The sequence below is a fragment of the Marmota marmota genome, unplaced genomic scaffold, assembly GCF_001458135.2.
Source record: "Marmota marmota marmota unplaced genomic scaffold, marMar, whole genome shotgun sequence".
NCBI lineage: Eukaryota > Metazoa > Chordata > Mammalia > Rodentia > Sciuridae > Marmota > Marmota marmota.
In genome coordinates, this window is record NW_025999982.1 from 11,783,506 (window position 1) to 11,808,699 (window position 25,194).

The 25,194-nt window shown below is 39.4% G+C and overlaps 1 protein-coding gene across 1 annotated transcript; it reads left to right on the forward strand.

Annotated features, from left to right (window-relative positions):
- Positions 1–183: 183 nt before the first annotated feature.
- On the forward strand, positions 184–24,761 carry Spats1 (spermatogenesis associated serine rich 1). The gene is made up of 7 exons (XM_048805742.1): positions 184–1,141; positions 5,905–6,037; positions 14,208–14,332; positions 16,330–16,491; positions 21,605–21,725; positions 22,388–22,450; positions 24,661–24,761. The coding sequence occupies exons 1-7, from the start codon at positions 1,081–1,083 to the stop codon at positions 24,686–24,688; spliced, it is 693 nt and encodes a 230-aa protein (XP_048661699.1). The 5' UTR covers positions 184–1,080; the 3' UTR covers positions 24,689–24,761.
- Positions 24,762–25,194: the final 433 nt, after the last annotated feature.

Here is a 25,194-nt window from a genome sequence, read left to right on the forward strand (position 1 = left end):
TATCCAGCAATAGACATCCAGAAAAAGTGGTTGAGGGACTGGGGTTGTGGCTCAGCGGGGTAGAGCACTTGCCTAGCGTGTTCGAGGCCCTGGGTTTGATCCACAGCACCACATAAAAATAAATAAATAAATAAATAAAACAAAGGTTAAAAAAAAAGTGGTCTATCTCTGGATTGTGGGATTATGAGTGTCAACAATACCTTTCTGCATTTTCTAAGATTTCTACAATGACCAATTATTTCCTTTATAACCAGTAAAAATAAAGAAAAAAATCATGAAAAATAAAACACAGTCTGAAATTTCCCCCCACTTCACCAAGGGAGAAACTAGTTCTAAATATAAATTTAGGGACTAAACTCAATTTGAAAAGAGCTTTCTATGCAAGATTTATTAGATACTGGAAAGGAAGGATTTGGAAGATAAATTTCAGCTGACAGGAGAGAAAGAGGGGAGTAGATCTGGGATGAAGAAACTTGGAAATGAATCTCAGTTTTCTGAGTGACCTTGAGCAAGCCTTTGCTCAAAGTCAGTTTTCTATTTTGAAAAATGCAGCTGGCTGCCTAAGGAAGATAACATCCACCAGGGCGCCTGGCCCAGAAAAGGCGCTCTAAGTGGTCGGTGAATCCTGTTAAATCAATGCCAATTATCAGGGGGCATCTGCAAGCCTTGTGGAGGGCCATCCTTCACTGCCACCAGAGGCTACAGTTCTAATTATGAAAATTGCCTGGAAAAGAACCACGACCCTTAAAAAAAATATTAAAAACAACTAAGCAGCTTTTTGGGGTTCTTTGACTCGGTCGCCCCACCATGCGTGGGACCTCGTGCTGCACCTCTCAGAAGACCCCATCCGGGGCCGAGGCCAGAAAGCCAGAATGCAAGCGGGAGAGGAGCCCCGGCAGCCGGTCTGCAGGAAGCGGCGCGGTGTCCGGGCAACCCAGGGAACGCGCCTGTGCCGGCGGCAGGTGCAGGCGGCGGCGGCGGAAGCGGCGGCGGCGGCGGCGTCCCTCTTGCCCTCGCCTCTAGTCCCGGCATTCGGCAGTTCGGCCGCCAGTTGGTGCGTTGATCTCGGCCGCATTCTCCATGGAGGCCTCCGAGGGTAGACCTGGGGCTCTCCTAGAAAATGGAGTACCAAGACCCACAGGTGCAGAGGGAGCCCCTCGGTGGGCGGGACAGCGATCCCTGCGGGGCTGGGGGGCGAGATCTTTCTGGAGCCCTGGGGCGTCCGAACCCAGAAACGCCCCTGGGCTGCAAGGAGGGAGGTTCTGATTTAGAGCCCAACCCTGTGCTCTTGAATTTCAGTGGCTTGTGGAGTACGTTTGTTTTGGCTGATAACCTTTCATATGAAAGTCTTGTCTTTGTCTCTGGGTCACTGTTAATATTTAAAATAACCACGTGTATAGATGAGCCCATGCACACTGGAAATGGTCTGCAGAGCTGCCATCTTCCCTCCATCTCAAGATCGACCTACAGCAGAGAGCTAGAGAAGGTTCCAGAGAAAGCTGACTCCTGCTTGACCAAGGTGGAGAGGAAATACAGTTGAGTTCTAAGAAATCAGGAGGGCTGGGTGTGGATTTGTTGCCATATCCAGCAGGCACTATTAGAAGGCTAGTGTGTTAGTCAGCTTTCTGTTACTGTAACAAATACCTGAGATGATCAAATTATGAAGAGAAAAGGTTTATTTTGGCCTACAGATTTGCAGGTTTTAGTCCATGTTTCTTTGGACCTGTGGTGACACATCATAATGGGAGCATATGGTAGAGAAAAACTACTCACCACCTCTCCAGGATGTGAAAAAAAAGAGAGAAAGGGGGCTGGAGTACCATTGTCTTCTTCAAGGATATGCCCTAATGACCTAAGACCTCCCACAGGGCACCATCTGTTTAAAGGTCCACCACTTTCCAATAGTGCCATGTTCTGGGGACCAGGCCTTTAGAACATGGGCCTTTGGGGTACATTCAAGATCCAAACTATAACATCTAGCTTGGAGGCATTTAAAAAAGAGTTGCTCGACTAGTAGTTTAAGTCTGTGTTAATCCAAGATCTGATTAGGCAGAGTGCACCATTCTCCTAAATTACCTTGTTGGATCTTATTACAGCTCAGGAAGTAGATCACAAATGAGCAGAGGAAGTGCTTTGGTTGATAAATGGGATTTGGGATTTGACCCGAGTCTGCCAGTCTCCAGAGTCTGTGCCCTTCCATTTTTTTTTTTCCTTTGCTGGATATTAGAAGATTTGTGGAACTGTTTATTGGTTTAGACAGATCAGATAGAAATTATGAACACTCTAAGGAGGGGTTTAAATTAAATAATGGCTGGTCCCTCCATAATAGGTTCTTCAGGCTGAGGAGCATGCGTGGAGGCACATTTGCTTGTACAGTACAGCGTCATGGAGCAGAGAAGCGACAGTCCCTCAGAAAACTCAGGGTGAGCCCTTGCTCAGGTTGTCATTCACCTGACAGAGTAAGTGCCCTGTGTGTTGCCAAAAGGGGCTAGAGAATGGACCACCTTTGCCCCATCAGACTTTAGATTGGTCTTTGTTCTCCTGGATCCCAGGTGTGATCTTTGGATTCTCCTTTGTAGTAAGGAGAGAGGAGGGAGGTATGGTGACCCATCCCCAGCTATAAACTGAGCCTGGTGGCAGGGACAGCAAGGAGAAAAGGGTTCTGGGATTTGAACTTCAAGCTCCAGAGCTTCCTCAGTTTCCAAATTTAGTTTGGGGTAAAGGAAGAAGGTGCTGTTTATAAAGGGTGGAGCGAGGGAGGCACCATGCTTCGGAGTTAGGGGTACCAGAAGGACACTAGGCCCAAGTATCAGCAGACCACATTATCCAAAGAACCATAGTTTCTTTTTCCCTTGCTTAGGAGACCACATTGGACCTCAGCTTAACACGAGAGTTCATGGGTTGGAGGAAAGGAGGAGACCCACAAATCAGTCACAGATACACTGAGCTATGTGCATCTTTCCAGCAGAGAGTGCGTGGGAGGGTGTCCTGGCATCATAAAAGGGTTACAAGCCACTGCCCCAGACCCTTAGCTTGCTTGTTGAGCAGAGAAGCAGGAGTGGGAAGCTGAGTGTTTGCTTAAAAGGGTGTCCATGTTAAACTAACAGGGCTTGATGTATTATTTGTTTCCCGGCCTGACAGAGGTATTGTGAAAGTTGTCTGAGCTGACAAGTGTGTGAAAGTGCTCTGGTTATGGAAGGTGATGGATATAACACTAAACTACATTTTATAAATTGTGCTCCTTATTATTGAAACTTTGAAAGAGTTATTTGATGCTTATGGGACTCAAATTTTTTTATCTGTTCATTTTATTTGTAATTATGGGCTCCTTTTCATTTCTGATACTGTTTACTTGTGTTTTAAATTTTGTCCTTGAACTCTGTTTGTCCACCTCATTCATTTTTTCATGTTCTAGTTCTGATAATCTTACTAATTTTATTAATTTCTGTTCTTATTTTATGATTTCCTTCCTTATCACTTGTAGGGGTTACTCTTTCTTTCTTTCTTTTTTTATACTAGGGATTGAAGCCAGGGGTGCTTAACCATTGAGCCACATCCCCAGCCCCTTTTTAAATTTAGAAACATGGTCTTGCTAAGTTTCTGAGGCTGGCTTTGAACTTGCGATCCTCCTGCCTCAACCTTCTGAGTTGCTGGGATCAGCTGCCACCGTGCCCAGCTTCCTTATTTCTTAAGTTGAAAGTTTATCTCATTAGTTTTGGAAACTTTGTTTTTGAACATTATAATCTCCCTGTACTGTCTAAAGACAGACATTTTTCACAGTTTGCATCTCTGAAGTTGGGACTGATCTTACCAGCACTGCGGGCCTAGCAGCAGGTGCAGAGCAGTTGTGTAGTCTTTGCTATATGAGCATTGAAGCATGAAGAAGGCTTGTCCATAGCTGGGAGAAAATCCCAGCTCTCATTTAAGAAGGGTTGTGCTGAGGTCAAAATTAGGTGGGAAATGTGAATTGAGTTGATGTAGGAGTCAGACTTTTGATGTGAATGAGGGATAAGAATGCCTTTGCCAATTTATTTTCTTTTATTTTCTCTCTTATACATATGAATCATAAGATTTAAATTTGTATCTAAGTCTAAAGGAATGCTTTAATAAGGGTAAAATAAAACTTCAAAGCGATAAAAGTACTGTGTTTTTAATTGACAGCTTTTATTCCTTGTGGTTCATAAAATAAAAATGTTGTTCAAACTGATGGTATCTTAGATCCAGTGAAATGTAGTATATGCACTTAAGGCTCCAATTTGTAATTACTGTTTTTGTTGAATTCCACAAGTTTTGATAGATAGTATTTATGTCCATTGATGATTAAGCATCCCATGATTTCCATTATGATTTGTTCTTTTGTATGAATTATTTAGAGTTGCGGTTTGAGTTTCCAGACTTATGGATGGTTTTTGGCTGTCTTTTTATTATTGATTTCCAGTTGCATTGCATTGTGGTCAGAGCATGGTCTAGATTGTATTTGTTGACACTTTTTTTGTGGCTTTTTATTGTCTGGGTAGTTCCTCCTTTGACAGCTGGGGACCGTCCCTTCCTCCTTACAGTGCTGCTCTTTTCCTGTCCCCTCCACTGGGCTTGATTTTATCCCAGCAATTCACACGGCTTGACTTCAGTGTACCTGGGGCTGCTCTAGGCTCTGGGGCACATTCCAGAACAGCATTTCCCTCAGTCGGCTGGTCCTACAAATCGTCTGAGGTGGTTCTTAAAAACACTCATTCCCAGGTGGTCTCTTGTAGGTCTGGAATCTGCATGTTGAACGAGTGTCCGGCGTTGATTCTTTTTTTTTTTTTAAAAATATTTATTTATTTATTTTAGTTTTCGGCGGACACAACATCTTTGTTTGTATGTGGTGCTGAGGATCGAACCCGAACCCGGGCCGCACGCATGCCAGGCCAGCGTGCTACCGCTTGAGCCACATCCCCAGCCCCTGCGTTGATTCTTATGAACCAGCAAATTTGGGAAATTCTGTGTGTTTGGGAATTGGGAAAGGGGGCTGGATGGAGTATAGTGTAGTAATGGAGTCAAACTTGAGAAGAGGAAGATCATTGCCAAAGAGCTCTTGTGGGAGGGGAACTTGTCCCAAATACAGATTTGCTTAGAAAGATTCTAATTTTATAGGTCTAAAATTCTAACTTAATAGGATTTGGGAATCTGTTTTTTTTTCTTTTTTGGGGGTACCAGGGGTTGGACCCAGGGGTGCTTAACCACTGAACCACATCCCCAGCCCGTATGCATGTGAAGCATGATCCCATGTAGGCAAAATAGCAGTTAATTTAAAAATGTACTTCTCTGAGAAGTCTCGTATTTCTTTTAACCAGAGGTTATAGTGTGTCTATAGACCTTTTGTGCTCTATGAAGTTATGCACAAAGAAATGCAATATCTTTTTCATGATTGATCTAGCTTTGACTATGGTATCACAAATACTTTGATCAAATCTGTGCCTAGATGTTTGTATTCTATGTGATCATAGACAAGTTGTTAACTTTCTGAGCCTATTTTATCATTGTAAAACGTGGAGGGGAGGGAGAAAAGTAACACCTACATCTATGAGCTTTTTTTTTTTTTTAACATTTTCAGTTGTAGATGGACATAATACCTTTATTTTATTTATTTTTATGTCATGCTGAGGATTGAACCCAGTGCCTCACACATGCTAGGCAAGCATTCTATCACTAGCTACAATCCCAGCCTATGAACTGTTGTGGGAGATAAATGGGAAAAAGTGTGTTAGGTGTTAACATAATTCCCTATACGTAGTAAATGCTCAATAATGTTAGCTGTTTAAAAAGAAAACTATTTATAATCTAGGGAATCAGATAGAGTGGCAGGCATTTCAATGAAATAGATGAATGGCAGTAAGTGATTAAATGGCAATATCTCTTTTGCAGGTACTAAATGCAATAATTTCTTAGAACCTAACACCACATCTTCTGGCAGAAGGGTCACCCCCTCATCCACTGTTGAAACAGGACTGTGTGTCAGTGAGCCTCCGTGCCTCGCCAGAGTGAGTGCTCACCTGGAGTAAGTAAGGGCCTCATGGAGAGATGCCACTGTTGGGATTAAACTCTGATCAAGAAGCTGATGATCTGACAGGTAGTGCTTGGCACAGGTGTGGATTCTGGAGCTAAATGGTCTGGGTTCAAGTCCCAGCTCTGCAACTTAGTATCTAAGTGAACTTGAGTAAAATACTTTACCTCTCTAAGCTTCATTTGTAAATGGGGATAATACTTCCTAGGATTGTTTTGAGGATTAAATGAGATTATACATGAAAAGTGATTGGGAGACTCCCTGGCACACAGTAAGTGCTGTGTAAGTGCTTGTTATTATAAAATTCAAAAAGTAGGTGAAATTAAAGTGTATTTTTTAAAATATTTTTTTAGTTGTTGGTAGGCCTTTATTTATTTGCTTGTTTATATGTGGTGCTGGGAATCGAACCCAGTGCCTCACATGTACGATGCAAATGCTCTACCTCTGAGCTACTACTCCAGCCCCTAAAGTGTATTTTTTGGAGAATACATAGGTGGTAAAACCTGAAAAAAAGAAAAAAGAAAAAAAAAAAAAAAAAAGGAAAGAAATTACTATCCTAAGAGTGACAGTCAGGGTGTAGTCACCTCTCCTGGGAAGGAATGTGGTTGGGGGGAGGGAGCTGGCAGTGTTCCATCTGTTCTTTGAGATGTTGGTTTTATAAATGTAAGACTGTATTTATGTTTTAGATACTTTTTTGAGGGGGGTTAGTGGGGATTAAACTCAGGGACACTCGACCACTGAGCACATCCCCAGCCCTATTTTGTGTTTCATTTAGAGACAGGGTCTCAGTGAGTTGCTTAGAGTCTTTCTTTTGCTGAGGTTGGCTTTGAACTCATGATTTTCCTGCCTCCGCCTGTGGAGCAGTTGGAATTACAGGCATTTGTCACTGTGCCCAGCTTTAGATGCTCTTCTCTGTATTTTTTTTTTTTTTACAGTAATACATTTTGAAAACTCTTTTCTAAGATGTTTGTTATAATGAAAGTTTATTATAGAAATTTTAAAAGTATAAAACACTATTAAAAATGGACATTACAATAATTACACACCTGAGAGAATAAATTTGAACATTTTGATACTAGTTTTTTTTTTGTATGTGTGTGTGTAGGATTGAACCTTAAATATGCTAGCTAAGTTCTCTACTACTGAGCTACACCCCCTCTCCTGATATTAGTTTTTTATATGTGTAAGAGAATTTTTTTCTTATGCATGCAAATATATATTTATTTTATACAATTAAGAGCATATACTACCCTTTCGTAAAACCTGCTTTTAAAAAAGATTCATTTGGGCTGGGGTTGTGGCTCAATGGTAGAGCGCTCACCTAGCATATGCAAGGCCCAGGTTTGATCCTCAGCACCACATAAAAATAAATAAATAAAATAAAGGTATTGTGTCCAACTACAACTAAAGAAAAAAAATCCATTTAAAATTTTACTCCAATTGGAGGACTTTTAAGTTCACAGGGAAATTGAAGGGAGAAGGTAGAGAGAGTTCCCACGTACCCTTGCTCCCTCACCCCTTGCTTCACCCCCTGCCCCCATGATCAGCATCCTGCTCCAGGAGTACAAATGTTACTAGTGATGAACCTCCATGGACACATCAGAAGCACCCCAAGTCCATGGTTTATATTAAGCTCACTCTTGATGTCGTGAATCCTATGGAGCTGGACAAATATGCAGTGACTTGTATCCACCTTTGTAATTCCATACAGAGTGTTTTTTCTTTTCTTTTTTTGCCCCACAATTAAAAAAAATTCTTTAGTTGTAGATAGACACAATACCTTTATTTTGTTTATTTATTTTTATGTGGTGCTGAGGATCAAACCCAGCGCCTCCCACCCACTAGGGGAGTGCTCTACTGCTGAGCCACAACCCCAGTCCTTTTCCCACAATTTTTTTTATTGGTGCATTATAGTTGTACATATTGATGGGATTTGTTCAGAGTGTTTCTCACTTTCCTAAAAATCCTATGGCCTCTGTGTATTCATCCCTCTTCACTCCCCTAATTCTTGTCTCCGTGATTTTTCCTTTTCCAGAATATCATATCATTGGAATCACATGGTCTTTTCAGAGTGACTTCGTTTGCTCAGTGATCTGCATTTAAAGTTTCTCCATGTCTTTTCTTGATGGTTCATTTCTTTTTTGTGCTGAGTGATATTCCATTGTTTGAATGTACCATGGCTTGTGTGTCCATTCTCCCACTGAAGGACATCTTGTGGAACCTGCTTCTTAATTGAACAATATATGGAGAAAAATATCTTACATCTTTGAGTGTTTTTCAAAAACATGGTTTTCAGTGACACATGCTGAATTGTCAGATGGATAGACCACAGTTCAATCAGTGCCTTGTAGTTTTTGTTTTGTTTTGTTTTTGCAGAGCTGGGGATTGAACCTAGGGCCTTGCACATGCTAGACAGGTGCTATACCCCTAAACTACATCCCCAGCCTTGCCCTGCAGTTTAAAAGGGGTTGTTTATTGTGAATAAAGCTATCATGTGTATGTATCCCTGTATGTCCTTTTGCCCCTCTCTGGTTATGTTTTAAAGGTAAACTCCTAGAAGTGCAATAAAGTCACTCAGTGATTCTTTCCATAATAAAATCTACTCAAAGGGCCTTGCTGCCCCCATCACAGACATGGGAGAGACTTGCATGATTCTTGAGCTTTCCCTCTTTAGGTTCTCGTAATAGGCGAGCGTCACTACCAGCAGCAGCGAGTCCATCTATTTGGAAGGAAAGAAACCTTAGATTGTCAGGTTTAAATCCCACAGAGTGGAACTGGGTGATTGGTGCTGCTTCTCTCATGATGCCTGGGTTAAACAGAATCTAATTCAGTCAAAGTATGTATGCTTGGCTCTACAACTCTAGCCTAGATCTAGCCCCCAGCTTCAGATTGATACATTCAACTACTTGTTAGATATGTCCACATAGCTGTTCCACAGACTTCTTAAACTCTTTGTACCTTGACATCACCTTCCCTAAACCAGGTCCTCTCCTGTGTACCCTCAGATGGCTGTCTCAGTGTTGCTCTAGTCCCAAAGGTATAGTTAGACCCAAGGGTCACAGTGGTCTCCTGCCATTCATACAAGTGGGATATAGCCTTGAACTATCTTGGAATCCATCTCTTTTGCTCCATCTGTATTACCCAGCCTCTGATCATCTCTTGTCTGGACCATGGTGATACCCTCCATACTAGTTATCTATTGCTGCACAATGAATCTCCCAAAACTTAGTGCCATAAAACAACCATTTGTAACCTCACATCTCCTGTGGGTCAGGAATCAGAGTGGGATTTGGATGGAGTCTCTTGCTCAAGAGACTCTGAGCTCAAGGTCTCTTGCATGAGATTTGCAGTCAATCTGGGGTGCTGACTGGGGCTGTGAGCTCATCCGAAGGCTTGACGTAGGCAGGACCCACTACAAGTTAACTCACATGGTTGGTGGCAGTGTTCAGTTCCTGGCAGGCCTTTGGGTCTGAGAGCTTTGGTTCCTCACTGGAGCTTTTGCAGAGACTTCCCTTAGTTGCTTGCTTCTACTTGCTTCTCCCTAGGGCATCTCACAACATGGAAGCTGTCTCTCTTCAGCCAGCAAACTAAACACAAACAAGGCTAGTCTTTTGTAACCTAAAAGTGACATCTTATCCCTTTTGTTAGTTGCGAGTTACAAGGATGAAGAAGACTTGAAGACAGAAACAAAGATTGGAGCCAAGGAACACTAAGGATTGCTTGTAGCCACCAGAAGCTAGGAGAGAGAGAAGCATGGAATAGATTCTCCCTTGAAGTCTTCCGAAGCTTCCCTGTTAATATCTTGATTTTAGACCTCTGGACTCCAGGACTATGAGACAAGAAATCTCTGTTTTTTTTTTTTTTAATTCAAAAAGATCTAGACATGATGACACATGCTTATAATCTCAGCTTTTCTGGAGGCCGAGGCAGGAGGATTGCAAGTTTGAGGCCAGCCTGGGCAACTTAGTGAGAGCCTGTCTCAAAATAAAAACTGAAAAAAAGGTGGGGGTATAGCTCAGTGGTAGAGCACCATTGAGTTCAAGGTTCAATCACCAGTTCCAAAAAAGAAAGAAAGAAAAAAAGATGGAGCCATAAAGAAATATCTAAGTTCCCTCACATAGAACGCAGATTCTCCAGATTTACCTTCCTTCTCTTATCCAGGCTTATCTCCAACAGTCCTGATAAATCCACTTCAAACTTCTTCATTTCCCTGCTGTTCCTTCCCTTTGCTAATATTGTGTCCTTTGCCTGCAGTGGTTTCTCCCAATACGCTTTGCTTGTGTTCACATATTGTAGGTGCTGCTCAGTTTCCACTACTTCCTTCCCTATGGCCTCCTCTGTGCTGTTTCCCCTCCCTCCCTCCCTAGTTTTAATGAGTATTCTAGATAGAACCTGCCGTCTTGTGAGACTTAACTCATTGGTTGTGATTGAACTAAGGGAGGGCACATGACTCATGCGGGACCAATCAGAGTCCTTCCCTGAGTTTTTTTATTTTTTTCACACTGGACATGGGGATAAAACTTGGTTGGAAGACTGAGAATTTGAATTGGAGAGTGTTGACTGCTTTTTTGTCCTTGTGAAAAAGTTTATCTGAAGTTGGTGAGAATGAAGCCAAAATGTCACAATAATCAGGAGTTCAGGAGATATTGATCCCTGATTCCAGCTCTATCCTTTTCAGGGAAACCTGTACACCCCCAGAATTGCTTAAATTACCATGGTTTGAGTTGGATTTCAATCGGTCCCAGCTATGAGTCTTGACTGATATATGTGGCAAACTTATACCCATCTTTTGAGTCTCAGCTCATCCCTTTCCAGATGTCTGCTCTGACCCCTCAAATCTAACTGGATTAGGTGTGGGCTCCCTTAATTTCCTGGAGAGTCTCTACCACTTCATTTGCCCACTCTTCCATGGTCACCTGTGTTTTGTGTCCATCTCTTCTCCCCAGCCCTAAGCTCCTTACATGCAGGACCTGTGTTGAATCATCTTTGATCTCCAATGTCTAGAATAGCACCTGTCATAGAATTGACTCAGGTAAATGTTTGTTGGATAAATAGATACATACTTCCAAAGTTCTTTGGGAAAGTTTCCTTTATCCTTGCAACATTTTCTATGTAGTTCATTCACAAAACTTTTTCTTTCCACCCTTATATTCAGGTATTTTACAGCAAGGTAAAAATTGTCATATATTTGGGATTGGGGAGTACGCTGAGTTATTGAACTAGGGTTATTTAGTATATTTAGGCAGCATAGTCTGGAATCAGGAGATCTGGGCTGCAGATCTTGTTGAGAGCCACAGACAAGTCAAGATGGCGCCTGGCACTTTGCCAAGAGGAGTGGTTTGAGAAGTAACGCCATCGAGCCGTTAAGATGATAGAGATTCCTTAATGACTGCTGTGTCTAGATTATGCCAATTAAGTTAAGCTGTGTGTAATCATTAAGATGATGATTCCTTATTGGTTGACTGCTATATCTAGTTTATGTTAATTAAGATAAGCTGTGTGTAATTAGTTAAGTATATATACCTCTGCTGTCCTGCAATAAAGCGGCTCCTGCAATAAAGCGGCTCCCGCTGTATCAACCTTCACAAGTTCCTTGTCACTCGCCCCCAGGTTATTTTGCCCAGCCAGACTGCGGCAAGATCTAGCTCTGACCCAATCTAGGGGTGTTTATCATAGAAAGTCAACTGATAGTCCATTTCCTTTGTAAATAGAAAAGATTATATTGATCCTTCTCAGACCACAGGATTATTAGGAGGGAGCAAATGAGACAAACCATATGAAGTTTCTTTGAAACTATTCAAATGTGAGTGATGCAATTTTATGAAAAAAAATCCTATGAATTGATAACTGATAATATATCTGAAAACATTGTCTAAGATCATCTACCAAATGCTAAACCACTTAATCCAGAAATAGTGGCCTTTTCTGCTGACACTCATGATAGTTTGTTGTGGTATTTTTAACTGCTAGAAGGTTTAGTGCTAAACATATTGCTATTACTATAACCATTTCAGCCTAGATGTATTTTGATTATTTCTTCCTCTTCTCTATATACTTATTGATTTTTTTTGCTTACATTTAATGGTTTTATTGTACAAACTTTTTCTGGGGGGTAATAGACTTACTGAAATAAAATGTATATACTATCAATTAGGTTTCTCCAAAAGGATGGAACCAATAGACTGCGTGTGTGTTTGTGTGCATGCGCGCATGCGTGCGTATGATGTGTGTTCTTTCATATACATATACATTCCTTCATATACATTAGAGAAGTTGGCTCACATAATTATGGAGGCTACTAAGTCTTCTGACAGGCGATCTGCAAGCTAGAGACCCTTGGATGACAGTAGCATAGCTCAGTTCAAGTCTGAAGCCTTCAGAATCAGGGAACTGAGGCTGAAGACCATCAGCCTGAGGCTGAGGACCTGAGAACCTGAGGAGGTGGGGGAAGGGGTGGACACTTGTCTTGGAGTCCCCAAAGGCCAACCAGCCTGGATTTCTATTTTTAGAGGTGTGTGTGTGTGTGTGTGTGAATGGTATTAGGGATTGAGCCCAAGGCTTTGTGAATGCTTGGCAAACTTTCTACCAATGAGCTACATCCCCAACCTGAGCCTGAAGTTCCAATATCAAGGGTCAGGAGAAGAGCACCCTAGTTCCAGGAAAGAGAAAGAGGGAATCCTCTCTCCTGTGCCCTTTTATTTTTGTTCTGTAAGGACCTCAGCAGACTGGATGATGCCCACTCATATTGAGGGTGGATTCTCCCCTTTCATTCCACTGACTTATTGCCAATTTTCTCTGGAAACATCCTCATAAACAGTTCTCTAGATGTTCTTTAAGTTAGTCAAATTGACATCTAAAATTAACCATCACACCATACAATTCACTCATTTGAAGTATACAACCCCAAGGTTTTGATATATTTGCTGAGTTGCACAATAATCACTACAATTGATTTTAGGACATTTTTATTATCCCCAAAGGAAGGTTGTACCTGTTAGTGATAACTACCCAACTAACTCTTTTATCACCCCAGCCCTAGACAATCACTAATCTACATTTTTGTCTTTGTAGATTTTTTTATTCTGTACATCTCACATAAATGAAATAGTTGACATATGGTCTTTGGTGTCGGTCTGTCTTCTTTCACTTAACCTAATGCCTTCAAGTTTCATCTATGTTGTAACGTATATTTTTTTAATTGGTAAAATAAATATAGCAAATACTGCTTTATCCAGTTTTAAGTGTACAGTAGGTAGCATTAATTATACTTTTAATTTTTTAATTAAAAAAATTTTTTTAGTTGTAGATGGACATAATACCTTTATTTTATTTATTTATTTTTATGTGGTGCTGAGGATCAAACCCAGTGCCTCACACGTGATAGGCAAGTGCTCTACCACTGAGCTACAACTCCAGCCCTACACTTGTAATGTTGTATAACCATCACAACTGTTGGTTTTCAAACATTTTCATCATCCCAAACAGAAACTTGGTACCCATTAAGCAATAACTTACCATTCTCCCCTCTCTCCAGTCTCCCTGGCAATCTCTAATCTACTTTCTGTCTTCATACAAGTAGAATCACACAATATTTTACTTAATATAATGTTTTCAATGTTTCCATATTGTAGCATTTAACAGAACTTCATTCTCTTTTATGGTCCAATAACATATATATATATATTACATATGTATATGTGTATATATATTACATATGTATATGTATATATATTACATATGTATATGTATATGTATATACATACCAACTTTTATTTATCCATTCATCTATGGATGGACTTTTGGGTTGTTTTCAATTTGGGGATACTATGAATAATTCTGTAATGGACATGCATATGTAAATATCTGAGTTTCTGTTTTCAATTCTTTTGGATGTATACCTAGGAGTGGAATTGCTGGGTAACATAGTGATTCTGTTTAACTTTTTGAGAAACCATGAAATTGTTTTAAAGCAGCCATCTTTTGAATATGTTTCAGCTCCTTTGAATTGTGAATAAATCAATAATATACTCAGGGACTTTTATAGATGAGTGGGCCCAATTCTACAAGTGAGAACTAGTGTCATTCTAGTGTGAGACTTGTGAGATCAGATTCTGACTACCAGTTTAAGCACACAGAGTACTCTGATTCCTCGATTTCTTTCCAGCATTGCTACAGATTTGGGTCAAAAATCTTCCTCCTCATATTTGGATCAGTCCTCTGAAAAATCATTGCCTGAAGTCCAAAAGAATAAACACCCCGAGGAATTCAGCCTGCTTAAGTTACAGACAAGTGAGTAGATCCTAGACCTTCCTCCACGTGCCTCTGTGCCCATGGTTATTCAGGAGTCTGCCATACTGTTGGCCACAGGCACAGAGGGCCCACTTTCTAATTCTCACAACAGCTCTGCTGGGGAGCTATGGTCATATGTTTTTCAAAACTGAAATGCCTTTATGTAAAAATCATAAAGGACTGCTGCAAAATATTAAAATAATATAAAAGTATATAGCATGTAAAAAAGAACCCTTCCCCAATATTCTCCAACAATATCCCAATTCTTCCCCATAGCTCTGAAGATCTATACATATTTTTCTAGAATTTTGTAATGCATATGTATGTCTATGTATTTAGTATACATAGTATTTAGTACACATATACATAAACAGTCATGCACTGCATATATTTAGTATGTATACCACACTATAGTTTTACCATTATGTTAGAATGTGCTCATTCTACTGCTAAAAAAGCCTAGTATATCTCATATTTACCATGTCTCTTTTTTTTCTCATTCATTGTTAAATTTTATTATTTGTTCTTTTTAGGTATACATGACAGTAGCATGTATTTTAATATATTATACATACATGGAGTATAACTTGTTCTAATTAGGATCCCATTCTTGTGGGATCCTTGTACATGATATGGAGTTTCACTGGTCAGGTATTCATACACGAACATATGTCAGATTCATTCTACTGTCCTTCCATTCCCATCACCCTCCCGTCCCTTCTTTCCCCTTTGTCTAATCCAATGAACTTCTATTCTTCCCTCCCCCTCTACCATGTCTTTTGAATGCATCAAGAGCCCTCATTGAGCCAGTGACCTGTACCATCCAGTTTTGTGTAAGCATATGCTATGGTGTTCTACAATTACACTTTTTTTTTTTTTTTTTGGAATCAGGGGTTGAACTCAGGACACTCTGCCACTGAGCCACATCCCCAGCTCTATTTTTTTTTTGTATTTTATTTAGAGACAGGGTCTCACTGAGTTGCTTAGCAACTTGCTTTCACTGATGCTGGCTTTGAACTCTCAATCCTCCTGCCTTAGCTTTCTGAGCCAGTGGGATTACAACCGCACCTGGCTTACAATGAAACATTTAATGACACATCTAATGACACGTTTCTCAAATCATAAGTGATGCATGCATGCACACATATAAAATAAATGAGTTGCAGTATACAGACTATTTTCACTCTATAGTGAATAAATCATGCATGTCTTTTGTGCTGGTACATTTAGATCTTTGTGGCTATTATAGACCTACTCATTTTACAGAGAAGGGAATTGTAGCATGGGGAGATTTGATCACCCATATAAGTACACATAGTCAGGAAGTAGAGCAATGGGATTAGAACCCAAACTTGGCCTGTGCCCTTTCATGATCATCCCAGAGCCTAAGGGTTTTCAAGCAACCCTAGAGCTTCTCGGGAATCTTTTATTGTTTAAAATAACTGTTTGCAATGTTACAAGGAAAGTGCCAAATTAGGCACTGAGAGATGAAGTAACTAGCCTGAGGTCTTACAGCAGCTTTTGTATTTGATGCTACCACATGCAGACATTAGGGGAGTCACTGTGGTGACTTCATTGGCCATTGTTGCTGTCAATATCAAGTTCCACCCAGCTAGCATGCCATGCCATGGTTGGCCTAGTCTTTTCCTGGTCAATGGGCTTTCTGGTTTTATTCTACACAGTTATCAGAGTAAAGGTTTAAAACTGCCTCTTAACTTTCGAACCCATACATGATTTCCCTGCATAAATTTGGCTTTATTTTTGAAGGAGAGGTCAAAAAGGAAATAATTATTAGGCCTTTTAGGTAGCTTTCTCTCCCTTTTGTGCCTCATCCCACAAAAAGTTGACACTGTCCCTGATGGGGAACAAGGAATTATACATACTGGTCAAGGTTGTACAGCTGGAAAGTGTCCAGGGAGTTGTCACCACTTTTTGTCATCTAGTTGCATTCCGAGGCTGGGAGCAGTGTTAATGGAAGGATTTCTGATATCTTGCAGAAGATGGGCAGCGTCCTGAGTGGACCTTTTATCCGAGGTTTAGCAGCAATATCCACACCTACCATGTTGGAAAGCAGTGCTTCTTCAATGGGATCTTCCTTCGCAATAAGAGGTCTGTGTCAGAGAGGATGGTGGATCAGTGCCTCGGGAGAAAGAAATATGGTAATGTTTTCCTTCTGGACCTTGACTCTGCAATGCCTGAGAAAGCTCTTGGCTCATGGTTTTGCAGGCCTGCCTTTGGCAGGCTGGGGCAGCCCTGCAGGGTCACTATGTCACCCTAGTACACAGGAAGGTAGAAAAACAGAGAGGACAGTTGGCAGGTGACATGTTTTGGCAATGAACTCATGACATATGCTGATCCACATTTTTGTTTTGCTCTGAATTTCATAAAATGCTAATGTGACATTTAAGTCATCAGATAAGTTCTCTCAGATAGTTATTAATAGAAACCTCATTGAAGTCCGATTCCATTAGATGCTGCCTGTCACATGCGTTCAAAATGTTTTATGTTTTCCACAAGGAAAATATCCCATAAACCTTAGCCTGAAGTACATGTTGTAGTCTTGTAACTATTTAATTAAAATAAATTAATATGAAAAAAGTTATGCACGCGTACACACACACACACACACACACACCCCACACACACAATCTCCTTGGCTTGTAATTTGGTGAGTTCTCTGTCCCTGCCTTACTCTTTGGTTTTTTGGGGGGAGGAACTAGGAATTGAACTCAGGAGCACTTGGCCACTAAGCGACAGCCATGGCCCTATTTTGTATTTTATTTAGAGACAGGGTCTCACTGAGTTACTTAGTGCCTCGCTTTTGCTGAAATCAGGATCTTCCTGCCTCAGCCTCCCAAGCCACTGGGTTTACAGGCATGTGCCACTGTGCCGGGTTCCAGCTTACTCTTTTTTTAAAAAAATATTTTTTAGTTGTAGTTGGGCACAGAATATTTATTTTATTTATTTATTTTTATGTGGTGCTGAGGATCGAACCCAGGGCCTCTCATGTGCTAGGTGAGTGCTCTACCGCTAAGCCACAACCCCAGCCCCCCCATACTCTTAATGGACTTACTGAAAGGCCCTAAGAGTTTGCAAAGGACCAATGGGCCACTTGTGGCCTCTCTTTTTAATAGAAATACCTGCGTAGGAGGAGGCAGCCAAAGTTTGGGGGATGAATAAGTTTATTGTAGCAGGAGTACAAACAGAAAGAAGTCAAACGTTTTCATTTTTGAAATTTAAAATAGATTTTAAAGCTCATAGCAGAGACAAATAGTTTTGGAAATCAAGGCTTTTATTTATTTGGTCAGAGAACACATGAAAATCCATGCTAGATGAGCTAGAAGAGTGGTCACAGATATAGGAGTTGTGGAGGAGCCTGGAACCCTGCTCAACTCCTGCTATGCATGTATATATCAAAAAGGAAATGGGATTATCAATATGATCCAAATCTTAACCCTAACACATCACTTCCCAACTACCTCCAAAGTGGGCACTATCCTTGGATATGCTTGGATATGTGCATATCCTTAATACCTGTACTTCCCACACCATTAAAGAAATAGAATATTGTTTTTATATTTGAAGCCTCTGATATGCCTCTTCTAGAATATTGCACATCTCTCTCCCACTCCAGAGGTAATGCCAATTTCACATTTATTAAAAAGAAAAAAATATTCTATAAATATTCAAATATGCTAAAGTAGAGAAATATCATGTTGAAACCTGATGCCCTCACCCCCTTAATGTCAATTATTGTCAATACGAGGCTAATTTTTTCATCTTTACCCTCCTCTTAGGGATTATTTTATTTAATTAATTTTTTACAGGTGTAATTTTTATTGGTACATTATGATTATACATAATAGTGCAATTCATTATGACATATTTGTATAGGCACATAACATAATTTGATCAATCTCATTCTCTAGTACCTTCCTTTTCCCACTCCTCTTCCCTCCCCAATCTACTTGCTTTACTCTTTAGTGATTATTTTAAAGCAAATTACAGACAATATAATTTCATCTGTAAATATATCATATAGAAAAAGATTGTTTCTATTAATATAACCACAATACCATAACGTGATATCATATCTTTAAGAAATTAACAGTCATTTCCTAACTTCATCAAATATTCAGTGTGGAAATATCCAATTGTCTCGTAAATCTCATAATTTAAAAAAATTAATTTGTTTGAATCAGGATTCAAATGAGGCCCACACATTGAAATTAGTTGGATGTCTTTAAAATCTCTTTTAATATATAGATTCTTTTCCACTTTTTATGTGCAGTTTATTTGGTGAAGAAACAAACTTGTCCATAATTAGGAGTTTGCTGATTATTTTATTAAACAGTACTGTTTAATATTTTCCTTAGTACTAATTAATATTTCCCCCTTAGTACTGTTTAATATTTTCTGCGTCTCTGTGTATTTTTCTATACACTGGTTATTGGAGCTACAGGCTTGATTTGTTTTAATATGATACTTAGGTGATTTGTATAATGACTTCTTTTTTTTTTATTTTTATTTTTTGGTACTGGGGATTGAACCCAGCACCTCATGTATGTTACTAGGTAAGCACTCCTTAACTAAGCTACATCCCCAGTGCTTTTAGTTTATTTTGAGACAGGTTCTCAGAGTAAACTTGAACTTGTGGTCCTCCTGCTTCAGCCTCCAGAGTAGCTCGGATTACATGCCTGTACCACCACACCTGGCTGCACAATGACTTCTCTTCATATTAAATTCAATGATCTTTTCCCATTTCTTCTCTTCTTGATCTCCTTGCAGCATTTGATACTGTTAAGCTTGACACTGGTCACTACTTCCTTTGTAGAATTCTCTCTACCCTTATTATTTCTCAGACAAGCAAGAAATGAAGGAGCATGATGGAACTGCCAGCCAGTTTCCATTTTGAACTGCAGTGCATCACATTTATTATAGAGAAAAATAAGTCAAAATATATTTAAATAATGGTTGTCTCTAGTTCATCAGTTATGATCAGACTAGTGGTGGAGTTCCCTAAAGGCCTAATTGTTGCCACAGAAAAAAGAACAAAATGGTTATAGATATACATTGTAGGGAAATAGGCCTGAAAGTAAATGTTTTTTTTTTCTATTGGATAGCTCTTCCTACAGGAAAGTATATTATACAAGTCAGAGTAGGATGTTTTCTGCTGCAGTAACAGTCAATCCCTGAAATCTCTGAAATCCTGAAATCTTAGAAGCTTAATCATTAAAATGGCTTTATTTTCTTGTAAAGTTTGCTATGAATCCAGTAGCCTTTCCTTTTTCCACTTGCTAATATTATCCTGTGATATCTTTTACAATAGTTCATTTCTACATGTTGTCTTCAGACCACTTGCACCATAATCAGCTAGAGAGTTTGCAAAATAAATAGACAATATTAAAAATAAAATAAAATACATTTAAAAATCCTAGTTTTGGAAACCTCTCCAGATCTTCTGAAACACAGTTTCTTGTGTTGGAATCAGTAATCTGCATTTTTTAAATTTTTTAGTTGTAGTTCACTTATACCTTTATTTCACTTATGTATTTTTATGTGGTGCTGAGGATCGAACCCAGGGTCTTGCACTTTCAAGGCGAGTGCTCTACTGCTGAGCTGCAACCCCAGCCCAGTAATTTGTGTTTTTAATAAGCTCTCTGGGTCATTCTTAGGTGTGCTAAGATTTTAGAGGCTCTGTTCTGTAGTATATGGCACTTACTGCTTTCTAGAGTTATCTCCTATTTGTATGTCTTGTCTCCCACCTAGAAAAGATTTCCTAGGGTGAGGTTTCTTCTTGGCTATGTGGCTATTGTAGTTCCCAGTTAAAAATTAGTTGAGATGGGAAAGTATGAGTCTAGTTCTGACTTCAAATAATAAATAATTGCTACCATTTCTTGAACACCAGTTATGTGCTCTGAGCATTTTCATCTGTTACATGATAACACTGTAAAGTACCCTTTTGAAATAAACAGTTTGCAAAGGAGGCTTAGGGAGATTAAATGCCTCAAGGGCACAGAACTAGAAATGGCGAATTGAATTTGCTCTCAGGAGTGACTGATTCTGAAGTCCAAACTCGTTTCAGGACCTCTCACCTGACTCTCATCTGTCACTGCCCTAGTTAGGGATTCAAAAGATACAGTCCCTCTACTCTCCCTGCTTTGAATCCTCAGTGGACATTCAAGGCATGGGTAGAGCTGGTGCATGGGTACAGTCTAGACACATTCTTGGCTATTGAAAAGTCTTTTGAAAGAGACAGGCAAAAATTCAAATTCCTCATTAACTCTAGAACTCCCACCTATTGTGCAGATAACTTTCTGAATTAGCTAGAGACAGTGTAGTCTGCAAACAGCTTATCAAAAATCTGTCCCAGCTGTCCCTCTGGCTTGCATTTTGTAGATACAGTTGAATTAAGTAGTATCAAAACAAACCTTTCAAGAGAGAAAGAGAGAAGAAAGGAGGCCTGATCATTGTAAATGTGGCAAAGAGGGTCATTGTCATGCCTCCAGCCAGGCATTGCTGCTCTGAGCCCAGGGCTGGCTGGTTTCCTCTGTCCAGCCTTGTTCTCTTAGGAGATACACATAGTGTGGGGCATGTGGGTTTAGTGACCTTCTGGCACTGCTCTGCCTGCTCTCCTGTGCATGTGGTTGCTTTCTTGTTCTTGGGCACTAAAAGAAGCTGAGCTGGATGTCAGGGTATCATGGGCCCAGAGAACAGGGCACACCCAACAGCAGCAGACCTCTTCTTCACAGCTCTTCACCAGGAAGGCACCTCCTGATGCAGAGCCACCCTAACTTGATCAGGACACTCATGAGCTGAGTTTTCCTCCTGAGACCCAGTCAGAGGGCAGAACCCCAAGGACAACTGCTTCTTGGACTTTCTAAGACTCAGGGATTCAAAGTGCAGTAAGGCTCAGGTGCACTAATGAAAAGATGTTAACGTTAGACACCTTTTGAATCGTCGCAAAGATACCTCTCATTTACTGTATATTTTGAACCAAAACATTGCATCTGAACCCAAGCTTGTTCTTTTTTCCCAAGGTGAGGAAATCTTAACAACACCATTTAGAAAATGTTCCAAACCTAGGCTCACACTTTTATCTTCATCTCCTCAAGGCAAGATAATCACAAATAGGACTTCAGGAAGCCTCTATGTAACTCATAATAAAACACGAAGACAGTCTGTTTCCATTGTCATGTTGCTACTTAGAGAGCTAACTTGGGGGTCATCTCTACTCCTTTGTGTGATGTTGTTTTCAAATGTTCTCTGCAGGTATTGATTCTAGGAATGGAATTCCAGAGTTCACTCCAGGGGACAATCCGTATATGTTCCCAGAACAGAGTAAAGGCTTCCACAAAGTAGGATCCACTCTGCCACCAGTGAACTTTTCATTGTGAGTGCGTGTTAATTCCAGAGTTACTTTGTTGACTTTAAAGGATTTATGTCTATCTTCTACATATAAATTATATTTTTAAAGGGGTGTATCTCAGCAAGACATAATCTGGTGAAATTTTTATCTTTAGTTAATTAGTGTATATGCACAATGTGAAATTACAAAATACACAAGATGAAAAGAATTTAAAAATTCAACTTACACATAGTAATTGCACATGTTTATGGAGTACAGTGTGATACTTCAAGATGTGTCTACAATTGTATGCAAGGTCTTGACTGAAAAAAAGTGGTTGTCATTTTTTTTCCCTATTTCTAGGTTTTTGAATTTTTATACGAAATTAGATTGTTGGTTACTGACTACTTGGTTGATTTAAACTTGGAAGTAAACTTAGGCCCTAGTGATTTAGAAGAACAAGAGAATCACTACATTAAAACAGTTGCAGCATCGCATTTAAAATAAAAGTTAAAAATTAACCATGTGAGATATAATAATTTTGATTAGAGATAATAAAAATATAAAAGTTATAACCTTTAGAGTTTTTGAAGGTTGTATTTGAAAATTAAAACAGGAAAACAAGACATTTTTGAACATAATAATTTATTAATCTCTATGCTGTTGAAAGCCATATCAATTTTATGGTTGCTTTTTCTGTTTTTCAGAGTGCCTTATGAAAAGAAATTTGATACATTTATTCCACTTGAGCCTCTTCCACAAGTTCCCAAGTGAGTTTCTCACCAAATTTTATGTTATCTCATCTTTATGAAAACATTAGTTATTTATTATTTCCTCCTATTGAGGAGTCTGTAACAATCAACACCTAGGGACCTTTTGAATTCGGCAGTAGGGTGGGGTAATTTGTGAGGAGGGCATTTGAAGGGACACATAGAGGTCAAGTGTTTGTGGCATCTGGCCACTGGGATGGGCATATATTCAAGAGATGTGATTAGCAAATGATCACATCCGTTTGCTGTGTTAGGTGTGCATGATAGGAGAGTTTACATGGAGCAAATAGACAGGCTCTTTGCTTCCAGAACAGAGAGAAAGTAGCAGAGCACTCCTGTATCTGAGGGGACCATCATTCCTCTGCCTTTATACATTTATTCAGCTCCCCTCTGAACCTCATTTATTTACCTAAGTAGGTTTCTGACTGAGGAGGAGTATTGAAAAAGAGAGAAAGATCTATCTTTTTTTCATTCTTTTGCTAACACAAACATATAAGTATGGATAAAGTAAGCAAATATCCAAGAGTCTGACCTACCAGAGTTCAGGGTGGTTGAAACAAACCCGGAGCTCAGTGGGAGAATATATGCCCTTTATTTCAAACTTGGGAGCTTTTTTTTAAAAAATATTTTTTTAGTTTTAGATGGACACAATACCTTTATTTTATTTATTTTTATGTAGTGCTGAGGATCGAACCCAGGGCCACACATGTGCTAGGTGAGCACTCTACCATTGAGCCACAACCCCAGCCCACAAACTTGGGAGCCTTAATACCTTCCTTATGTTGCATTATTACTTACAGCACATACTTAGGGTTTATGCTCGTACTCTACATTTTAAAAAATACTATTCTAGAATATTCAAAATAATAATTGCCTAAATCTCATCATCCTACCCAACTATTTTAGCTTTTTTTAATATTTATTTTTTTTTAGTTGTAGTTGGACACAATACCTTTATTTATTTTATTTATTAACATGTGGTGCTGAGGATTGAACCCAGGCCTCGCATGTGCTAATAAGCAAGCACTCTACCGCTGAGCCACAACCCCAGTCCCTGTTTTAATTTTTGTATGTTGCTTTTCGTATTTTCATATCCATGCATAATTCATATTGCATGGATAAATAGAATAGCAATGTGCTTGGTTTTCTTAAAACAAAGGTAAGTATTTTTTATTTTTGAGAAGGACAAAACACTGTAGACCAACATATTCTTTTGAGCTGTGGTCAGTAAGAGAATTGGGAAACTTGGGCCCTTTCCCTGGACAGTTACCCTGAATGAAATATCTGCCAATCTGTTAGTCATGGCAGGAGATAGGAAAGCCTTTGGTTTCAAATTCTGTTGATGGATTTACCATTTGTTGTTTTCTCAGTTCATTATTTTCTTTGGCACTCTAATTTCCTGCTATTCCCATTTAATGACTATTGCATTTTTAATCTCTAGAAATTTCATTTGATTTTTAAATATCTTTTATTTCCTTCCTCACTATTTTCATATTTTCCCTAAAAAATTGAATATAGTTTTAATAGCTATTGTAACATTTTTGTCTGAACTCAATGATTGCTTGTCATTTCTCAGTCTGTTTCTACTGAATGATTTTTCCCCTAGTTATGATTATGTTTTCTTTCTTCTTGGCATGTCTAGTGATTTTTGTTGGGATACTGGACATCGTAATTTCACATTGTTGAATGACTGGATTTAATCTAGCAGGAAATTAAATCGCTTGCAGTTTTATGATCTTTTTACTTTTATTTTTTATTATTATTTGTATTGTATGATCCATGGGTTTTTCCTTTTTGTTCTTCCTGTTTTGTTTTTTTTTTTTTTGTGGGAGGGCAGGAATTAAACCTAGATCCTTGTATGTTCTATGCAAACACTACAATGAGAGCTCCAGCTCCGGCCTTAGTTTTATTTTTAAATTTGTTAGGGTATGTCTAAAGTAGAATTTAGTCTAAAGATACTGTAACACCGCTACTGAGGTATAGCCCTATTAGGGTCTTTGCTGAATGCCTTCACTGATTAGCGAGTCTTCACTTTTGTGGTAGGAACTTCCATGACTTTGACCCCTTTGTGAGCCATGAGAATAATTCAGTTCACAATCACTCTATGTTTTGTGAAGTTCTATCCTAAACATTAATATTCAGCAAAGACTCAGAGGGACTGACATGTAAATTTCCAAAGCTCATTTTCTATACAGTGTCTTCTTTTCCAGGACTCTGCTCTGTAGCTTCCAACTCTGATCTCTGATCTCTGGTCCTTTGAACTTAGACAGAATATCATGGTGTGCTTGGGATTGCCCATCTCTGCTCTGTGGTATGGAATGCATGTCTCCTTGAAAAAGCTGGGTGATCATAGGACTCTCATTTGTTTTCCTTTTCTCTAAGACCACAATCTTGTGTTGTTTCATGTCTGATGGCAATTGTTTCACACATTTTGTTCAGTTTTCTAGTTAAAGCCACCTTATTACCTATGAATAAAATTTATAGGTGTTTTTTCCCTTTCCCAAATTATTTGGTAAATCAGTTTTGTGCAATTGCATTGCTCTCATTAAAATTATTCACATCAGCTGGGCTTTGTGGTGGGTGCCTATAACCTCAGCTATTCAGGAGGCTGAAGCAGGAGGATTGCTTGATCTCAGGAGTTCAAGGCCAGTCTGAGCAAAATAGTGAGACTTTGTCTTAAAAAAAAGTGCTAGAGGTGTAGTTCAGTGGTAGGATACCCTTGGGTTCAAACCCCATCATAAGGG